Source organism: Watersipora subatra, chromosome 4 (assembly GCF_963576615.1).
Source record: "Watersipora subatra chromosome 4, tzWatSuba1.1, whole genome shotgun sequence".
Lineage (NCBI taxonomy): Eukaryota > Metazoa > Bryozoa > Gymnolaemata > Cheilostomatida > Watersiporidae > Watersipora > Watersipora subatra.
The window spans coordinates 10,808,994-10,819,058 of NC_088711.1; the positions used below are offsets into that span (position 1 = coordinate 10,808,994).

At 33.8% G+C, this 10,065-nt stretch overlaps 2 protein-coding genes across 2 annotated transcripts; both read left to right on the forward strand.

The window, feature by feature from the left end:
- The first annotated feature begins 1,068 nt into the window (after positions 1-1,068).
- On the forward strand, positions 1,069-1,389 carry LOC137393912 (keratin-associated protein 19-2-like). Its single transcript, XM_068080625.1, has one exon. The coding sequence runs from the start codon at positions 1,069-1,071 to the stop codon at positions 1,387-1,389; it is 321 nt and encodes a 106-aa protein (XP_067936726.1).
- A 5,406-nt stretch (positions 1,390-6,795) lies between these two features.
- On the forward strand, positions 6,796-7,131 carry LOC137393913 (keratin-associated protein 19-2-like). Its single transcript, XM_068080627.1, has one exon. It carries the CDS (start codon positions 6,796-6,798, stop codon positions 7,129-7,131), a length of 336 nt encoding a protein of 111 aa, XP_067936728.1.
- Positions 7,132-10,065: the final 2,934 nt, after the last annotated feature.

Below are 10,065 nucleotides of genomic sequence, written 5' to 3' on the forward strand. Positions count from 1 at the left end.
GAACTTTTTTTTTGACAATTTGCTTTAGCTATCTTGCAAGCTGTCAAATGTTTGAATTGTGCATTTGCCAAACACACACAGAAATAAACAAACATTTTCATTTAAAAGTTAGAACAGTAAGTTTTGTATATGTTGATTAGAAATAGATTCTCTGGGCAAAAACCTTTGTATTAAATGTGCATTCAGCTAGTATGTTTATATATTTGATACAATCTCCAATTCATACTAAATTGTATTTGATATAATTTAGTATAGACTGAAGCCAAAATTTAATAATATAGTAAGTTTCTATGGTTGCTGAGGTATAAATAGACTCTTATTGATGATAAAAGAATGTTGAGGAGTTTATCTAGTGAGAATCATAACTCTCTTGCAACAACAAACATAATTTTTGGAACGGGTACAAAGAAAGGTTACTTTAAATAGACACATGAAGGAATTTGGTTGTTAGGGTCCGGCTCAGTATTTCCTTAAAAATATTTTAAAGCTTCGAATATATAGATATAAATAGCATATTAATGATATAAACATTCTATTAGTGTTGATTCTGGCACTGGTAGGCGAGAGAATGCGGCCAATTAAGTCATTACATGAGACGACCAAAGGTGTCAATATATGTGAATTTTTGGTAGAAGGACCGAGATTAATGGGGTACTTCATCAAATATAGCAGATAAACTTGAACGACTACAAATCAAACAAATGACAAGAGGGAAAGGTGTGGTTATTAAAACTTGGCAGAAACAAGACAGCCAGAGGTATATAAAGAGACGAAAAACAGTCAAAACTTCACACCTTTCCCTACAGCTGCAGAAGTAACCCGGGAGTTCCTTGACAACACAAAGCAGGTGCCTAGTCTAAACTGTTACTGTTAAGTAGTTTATTTATTGCTAGAGAATGCAATGATTTGAGACTATTTTATTAGCTCACATTCAGAGCCCTGATTTTAGAAGTTTACTGTTTATCAAGACTTTGTAGTAGAGAGTTCATGTAGTCATTGACAGTTTCATATTAATGTTTACCTGTTGTATATGTTTTTGGTATAAATTTTACAGACTCCAAACTAAAAATGAAAGTCCTTGCAGTATTTTTGGCTCTCTGCCTTGCTTTGGCAGTCGGATACGGAGGTGCTGGCTACGGCGGTGGTGGCTACGGAGGTGGCGGATATGGAGGAGGTGGTTTTGGTGGTAGTGGCGGATATGGCGGCTACAACAGTGGTGGGTACAAGAGTTACGGATATAACAGTGGATACAGCAGTGGATACAGCCGTGGATATGGTGGTGGTGGATACGGTGGATATGGAGGCGGTGGATATGGTGGACGTGGTGGATATGGAGGCGGTGGGTATGGTGGGCGTGGTGGATATGGCGGTGGATATGGAGGCTACTAAAAACCTAAACAGGTATCAAATTATTCTTTTTTAGAGTTTACATACCTTCTATGAAAGTTTAGTGTTTAACACATGTTTTTATGTTTTGGTAGACTTATACATTTTCTGTACATTTCAGGTACTCAAACACGTACAGGCAATCACAACAAACTGGGAGCACATCTCACAAGATCTGTTGATTTTTTGTTTATTTTTGTTGTTTTGATTACAATATTATGACATTTTTTTGGATACTGAAATAATAAAATGGTTAGTAAGATAAAACTACCTTTTTTCCTACAATACATATCATACAGTATGTTACTTTGTGTAATGACATGTATATTCAACTGGCCAGTGCACATCATGTAAAATAAATAAGGTATATCATTAAAACGGATACATACCGTGTCGATCCTCTGAGAATAATTGGAAAAATGGTTAACTTTACCGGTTAAGAAAATACAAGTCACAATAATCATCCTGTAACAGCAGAAACTATAACCTGCAAAGAGTCCCTTTTTATCCCCTGCAATTTTTAATTCCCAGGTGATCAACATTTTTGTTCAAAACAGAAGTCAAGAACTTATAAATAAATAAAAAATTAAACTGAAATATTTATCAATGAGCCTGAAGAGTGGAAGCTGACCTCGTGTAAACATATAATTGACTAGTACATTCTTGATACTAAGTAAAGTAGACTATTTTGAAGTCTTATGTGGTTTGTCCAAGATAGTCGTCAGCGATAGAAATGCATGGAGAGAGTAGGGATTTATACATTATACTATTATTCACTCTTCACATAGTGTATTGAGTGCTTTTTCTTTATTATTATTTATGAAACTGGCGTTTCTAACAATAATATATAGTTTTTTTATATATGTGTATATATATATAATAAAATTAGAAAATTGAGTCTGAGCAATAACATCTGCACGCCAAATGTGGTTTGCCTAAATAGAAGTCAGCAGTAGACAAGCTCCCTATTGGGAATAGCTAAGATCTTGAAGTGAATGCTCAAAGTACTGTTGAACTTTGTTGAATATACAGAATACTGAACATCAACAAAGGCTGTTTGTCACTTCAGTATCAGAATAAATACTTATGATTGTCCATATCTATTCTTCTAGCCACAATATTTGCTTCATTCTTCTGAACATGTTCTTAAAATTGTGATTCACATTTTCATAGTGTGCAATCGTACGCTCGTGATGATGTCAGGTTATTTTTTAAAACTGGCCAAAGGGCAATTCGCACAGTCATGTGCTTCTCGTAAATCTTATGTATCACAAATTATTGAGAACAGAACTGCTCATGCGAATTGGAACGCACAATGGGTTATCAAAAAAATTGATCTGAACCAAGCTTGAGGCAGTTCCTACACCTACATTTCTCCTCAGGTATATTGCCAAGGACTTTTCTCTGATTCAGCCAATTTTGAGGTGAAGAAAGCTCTTGGTCAGTGTTAGGACCACCCAAGCAGCTTAATCAGTCCTGGTGGTCCCTTTCAAAGATGTGAAACAATTCAAGCTTTGTTAATTAGGACAGAAACATGTCGTACTTTTAACCAACTCACAGGTGCTTATTAATTAAAGCAAAAACACTTGTGAAAATCTTTCTGAAATTCTACATTGTATTGAATGTTATATATTAAACATATATACCCATAAAAATAATATTCGCAAGGAGACAAGAAGTTGATAGACAGACAGTGTTCCAAAGTCAACTCTTAGTTCACTAGACATAGAGATCTTATCTCACTCAACTTACTGCTTACTAAGGCTAATCAGCTGACAAAAGAAGTTGAAAAAAAACTAACTGTGAGATCATGCATGCATTGTAGCTGTTTTATACATTCCTGTGGAAACTAGCCATGAGACCCTGCAGGTATTGTAACTGTTTTATACAATCTTTACTATGGTGTGAAAAAAATTAGTATAACCAGCATCTACATGTATTTGTGTGGGTCATAGAAAAGTATAGTTCAAGGTGGTCAGTAGAATTAAACAATCACATTCTAAAATTATTAAATACCTTCATATCAACAAAAATCAGGTTGCTACACAAGACATTCCTGAACTTTGTTGTTTTTTAAAACACCCTGTAAAAACTGCTTCTTTTATTGAACCATCAGCTCAAATAAACAGACTTCATGGTAAACTAGTAATTTACACACAGATTGACAAATCACATGATGGCATGATTGATTCCTTCTAAATACAGTTTGCTTGCAATCAATATGAGTTCATTGATCAGTGTTAGATGAATGTAGCTATTGAACCATCATGACAGTATTTGATATCAGCTATTTTCAAGATATGTTTAAAAACTAAATTGTCTCGCTAGTTGAAAAACTTGAACATGGTGCATATATTTTGTGGTTTCTTAGAGTTGCATTGATGTCATGCCATGTTTCTACCAACTTTGGAGACCCCATTCTATGTCCGTAAAGTCTTGTTCTTTGCCAATGATTTTTTATGAGTAAATATTCAAATCGTGTTTTATTCGTGCTGACCTTCCATATCAATAATTATTTATCTGTAATTAAAGTATATTCGGGTAGAATTTTATGTAAACGATCTCTAACAGTTCAATGATTTTGCATTTACATAAACTAGAAATTCACTGTCATACAGCCCACGACCAAAGTGATATTGGAATAAAGAAAGGGTACTGATGGTTGAGAAATGCAATATTAGCAGTCAAATGACACTGCAGTGCAATAGGATAACTGCAATGGTAGCTGTAATGTACTGGGTGTAGGTGTTATTATATACAACAAACAGCAATAATGAAAGGAAAAGATTATATATGTTTATATCTCTCCTCCTGCAATAGGAGAAATACAATATTGGCCAATATTAGAAGTAAAATGCACTAATAACTATATTAATAATATTGGTTATTCTAATAATATTAGTAATAATAGAAAACCAATGCACAATTTTTTTTACATTTCAAAACGTCATAGCTAACAATATCAAGAAGTTGAGATATTTATATACCTAGATTTTTAGAAAATCTATTTAACAAAACTATTTAGAAAAAATAATAACAGTAAATTACTGCCCATCATCAATGTTGTTAGTGTGACTGTAAGACTTCAATAGTCATCCAAACTTATAATTAAATATTGTAATAAACTCATAAAAATCGTTAGAAAAAAATACCATCGTCATTTCCTTTACTTTCGCTGCTCTGGACATCAGTTAGAATACCAAAGTACTCAAAAGTGTCCAAAATGTCATTTTCTTTGAAATCAGCAAAAAAGACACGATTTCTGTACTTCTACGTTAATTACAGAAACCTTCGGCAATTCGACAATGCTATAGACTAGTGAAATGTGCACGTTATTTTTTCATGAAATGCGCACGACTTAATAGTTCTGTTCTCTGTCGCTCGGCGTTTTGTTTGCCGGTCTTAATTTTGATAAAAGTAAGGCTTGGCCAGTTTTAATAAAGATTTTTGGCCAAATTAATCTGTCTATTTATGTATAATCTGATCAGATGGGTTAGTTTTAAGATATTGCGGTAACCTTTCAAAGACTTGGTAACATATTTAAATAGGCTCATATGTGTTTTGTATCGTTATTATACTTTAACAACTCTACAAAAAATGGTTAAATTTGTTGAAGAGATTTTGATGCAAGGGTCTGCAACGTTGTTGATGAATAATTTTCGTAAGTTGTGTGCACATGCATTTATCATAAAAACTCTCAAACTTTGCTCCGCTCGTTTGATCGTGGGATAAAAATCTATAAGATTCAGGAAATGGATATAAAAGAACCAGATAAAGAAATGACAGCTAAATTCCGGCTGCTAGAGTTTTATTGAGAGCCATAGTGGGTGCTGAGTAACACTTGTCTCTCAAGGACAATGATTCTATATGTTATGTATAAACTCCAGTAAGAATTTCAAAACAGCATAAATCATTATAACTGATGATTTAAGATAAACAAGCCAGATTGCATATATTTGATACAATCACCAAGGATAGACTGAAGCCAAATAACATAGAAGGCCTTCAGGGTTGCTGAGATATAAATACACTCTTATTAATGATAAAAGAATTTTTAGGAGCTCATCTGTTGAATCATAAGTCTCTTGCAACAAAAAACATACTTTTTGGAAAGATTACAAGAAAGATTACTTTAAATAGGAATACTTCCTTATAAATGAAGTTGGTTGTTAGGGTCCGTCCGGTTCATTATTTCCTCAAAAATATTTGAAAGCTTTAAATATATAGATAAAAATAGCATAATAATGATATAAACATTCTACTAGTGTTTATTCTGGCACTAATAGGCAAGAGAATTCAGCCAATTAAGCCATTAAAAGAGATGATCAAAGGTGTCAATATATGTAGACTATTGGTAAAAGGATTGAGATCAATGGGGTTTTCTGGTGAATATAGCAACAGTCTGACAGTCAAAATAACTCTTGTCTCACAAGAACTGTTATTCTATATGTTATAAATTTTGCATATGTTGATTAAAAATAGATTCTCTGGGCAAAAACTTTTGTATCACCTGTGCATTCACCTAGTACATTTATATATTTGATACAATCTCCAATTCATACTAAATTGTATTTGATATAATTTAGTATAGACTGAAGTCAAATATATAGAAAGCATCTATGGTTGCTGATATATAAACACACTCTTATTAATGATAACAGAATGTTTAGGAGTTTATCTAGTGGGAATCATAAGTCTCTTGCAACAACAAACATACCTTTTGAAAAGGATACAAAGAAAGGCTACTTTAAATAGACGGGTAAAGGAAGTTGGTTGTTAGAGTTCGTTCCTTATTTGTAACATTGATAAAATGTTTTAAAACTTTTAATATTTAGATAGAAATAGCATATTAATGATATAAACATTCTTTTAGTGTTGATTCTGGCACTGATATGCAAGAAAATTCAGCCAATTAAGTGATTGCATGAGATGATCAAAGGTGTCAATATATGTGAATCATTGGTAAAAGGACTGAGATTAATGTGGTACTCCAGTGAATATGGCAGCAGTCTGGCAGTCAACCAAACTTGAAAGAATAATCAAGAAACAAATGACGAGAGGAGAAAGTGCCAGTTATTAAAGCTTGGCAAAAACAAGACAGCCAGAGGTATATAAAGAGACAAATAACAATTAAGACTTCACACCTTTCCCTACAGCAGAAGTAACCAGAAGGTTCTTTGACAATACAAGGCAGGTGTCTACTGTAAATTGTTAATTGCTTTATTTATTGTTAAAGCATGCAATGACTTGAGACTGTTTTATTACCTCACATTCAAAACCCTGCTTTCAGAAGTTTACTGTTTATGAAGACTTTAAAGTAGCGAGTGCACATAGTCACTGACAGTTTCATCTTAATGTTTACCTGTTGTATATGTTTTTGGTATTAATTTTACAGACTCCAAACTAAAAATGAAAGTCCTTGCACTCTTCTTGGCTCTCTGCCTAGCTCTTGCAGTCGGATACGGAGGTGGCGGCTATGGAGGTGGTGGCTATGGAGGTGGTGGCTACGGAGGTGGTGGCTACGGAGGTGGTGGTTATGGTAGTCGTGGTGGATATGGCGGCTACAGCAGTAGAGGGTACAAGAGTTACGGATATAACAGTGGATACAGCCGTGGATACAGTCGTGGATATGGTGGTGGTGGATATGGTGGATATGGAGGCGGTGGATATGGTGGACGTGGCGGATATGGAGGCGGTGGATACGGTGGACGGGGTGGATATGGCGGTGGATATGGAGGCTACTAAAAACCTAAACTGGTATCAAATTATTCTTTTTAGAATTTACATACCTTCTATGAAAGTTTAGTGTTTAACACATGTTTTTATGATGTGGGAAACTTATAACTTTTTTGTACATTTCAGGTACTCAAACACGTTGAGGCAATCACAACAAACTGGGAGCACATCTCAGGAGATCTGTTGATTTTTTGTTTATTTCTGTTGTCTTGATTACAATATTATGATACTTTTTTGGATATTGAAATAATAAAATGGTTAGTAAGATAAAAGTACCTTTTCTCATAACGCCATTATATCATACAATATGTATTGTGTAATGACATGTATATTCAACTGGTGAATACACATAATGTAGAACAAATAGGCTATATTATTAAAATGGAGACAAACCGTGTCGATCCTCTGAGAATAATTGGAAAAATGATTAACTGTACAAAATACAAATCACAATAATCATCCTGTAACAGCAGAAAGTATAACCTGCAAATACTCCCTTCTTATCCTCTGCAATTTGTAATTCCCAGGTGATCAACATTTTTGTTCAAAACAGAAGTCAAGAACTTATAAATGAATAAAAAATTAAACTGAAATATTTATCAATTAGCCTGAAGAGTGGAAGCTGACCTCATGCAAACATATAATTGACTAGTACATAATTGATACAAACTAAAGTGGAACATTTTGAAGTCTTATGTGGTTTGCCAAAATAGTCATCAGCAATAGAAATGTATAGGGAGAAAGTAGAGATGTATACATTATACTATTATTCACTCTTCACATCGTGTATTGAGTGCTCCTTCATTATTATTCTTTACAAAACTAGCGTTTCTAGCAATAATATATTGTTTTTTATATATGTGTATATATAATAAAAATGGAAAATTGAGTCCGAGAAATAACATCTGCACGCCAAATGTGGGTTTGCCTAAATAGAAGTCAGCAGTAGACAAGCTCGCTATTAAGAATGTCTAAGATCTTGAGGTGAATGTTCAAAGTACTGTTAGTAAACACATAATTAATTTTATGAAATAATGATCTCTTGTCTCATATAATAACTGACTAACTCTTTTTTAATAATCTTACATATCGATGTGCAAAAGTGATATAGTTAAGCCACATTCATCACCATGATAAACTGTATATTATATCGAGGTGAATGCTCAAAGTACTGTTGAGATTTGTTGAATATACAGAATACTGAACATCAACAAAGGCTGCTTGTCACTTCAGTACCAGTATAAATAATGTACTTATAATTGTCCATATCTATTCCTCTCTCCACAATATCTGCTTCGTTCTTCTGAATATGTTCTTCAAATTGTGATTCACATTCTCATAGTGTGTAATCGTACGCTCGTGATGATGTCAGGTTATTTTTTTAAACTGGCCAAAGGGTAATTTGCACAAAGTCATGCGCTTTTCGCGAATTGCTGTGTCGCAAATTATTGGGAACACAACTGCTCATGCGAATTGGAACGTTCGATGGGTTATCAAAAATATTGGTTTGAACCAAGCTTGAGGCAGTTCCTACACCTAGAATTCTCCTCAGATAGATTGCCCAGGACTATTCTCTGATTCAGCAAAATTTGAGGTGAAGAAAGCTCTTGGTCAGTGTTAGGACCACCCAAGCAGCTTAATTAGTCCTGGTGGTCCCTTTCAAGGATGTGAAACAATCCAAGCTTTGCCAATTAGGACAGAAACATGCCATACTTCTAACTAACTCCCAGGTTCTTATTAATTAAAGCAAAAAACACTAATTGGAATTTTTCAAAATTCTCATATAATGGGTAAATATTAAACAGAAATTGAAACAATATTCTCAAGGAGACAAGACGTTGATAGACAGTGTTCCAAAGTCAACTCTTAGTTCACTATACATAGAGATCTTATCTCACTCAACTTACTGCTTACTAAGGCTAATCAGCTGACAAAAGAAGTTGACAAAAAACTAGCTATGAGACCCTGCATACATCCTAACTGCTTTATACACACCTGTAAAAATTAGATATGAGACCCTGCAGGTATAGTAGCTGTTTTATATGCTCCTGTAAAAACAAGATATGAGACCCTGCAGGAATAGTAACTGTTTTTTACGCTCCTTTAGAAACCAGAGATGAGACCCTGCAGGTATAGTAATTGCTTTATAGGTTCATAATCATCGTATGAAGAAAATTGGTATAACCAGCATCCACATGTATTTGTGTTGTCATTCAAAAAGTAGAGTTCAAAGTGGTCAGCAGAATTAACCAATCACATTCTAAGATTATTGAATACCTTCATGTCAACCAAATTCAGGATGATACACATGACATTCCTGAACTTTGTTGCTTTTTAAACATTCTACCGTATTAGAACAACTAGTTCTTTTATTGAACCATCAGCTCAAATAAACAGACTTAAAGGTAAACTAGTAATTTACACACAGATTGACTAATCGCATGATGGCATAATTGATTCCTTCTAAATACAGTTTGCTTGCAATCAATATGAGTTCATTGATCAGCGTTAGATGAATGTAGCTATTGAACCATCATGACAATATTTGATATCAGCTATTTTCAGGATATGTTTAAAAACTAAATGGTCTGGTAAGTTGAAAAACTTGAACATAGTGCATATAGTATGTGGTTTCTCAGATTTGCGTTGATGTCATGGCATGTTTTTACCAACTTTGGAGACCCAATTCTATATGCGTTAAGTCTTGTTCTTTGCCAATGACTTTTTATGAGCAAATATTCAAATCATGTTGTCTTCATGCTGACCTACCTTAACAATAATTATTTATCTGTACTGAAACTACTCCATGTAGAATTTTATGTAAATGATATTTAACAGTTCAATTACTTTGCATTTCCATAAATAAAAATCTATAAGATTCAGGAAATGGGTATAAAAGAACCAGATAAAGAAATGACAGCTAAATTCTGACTGCTAGTGTTT

Coding starts and splice junctions, on each gene's coding strand:
- LOC137393913 (XM_068080627.1), top strand. CDS start 6,796: ATGAAAGTCCTTGCACTCTTCTTGGCTCTCTGCCTAGCTCTTGCAGTC.
- LOC137393912 (XM_068080625.1), top strand. CDS start 1,069: ATGAAAGTCCTTGCAGTATTTTTGGCTCTCTGCCTTGCTTTGGCAGTC.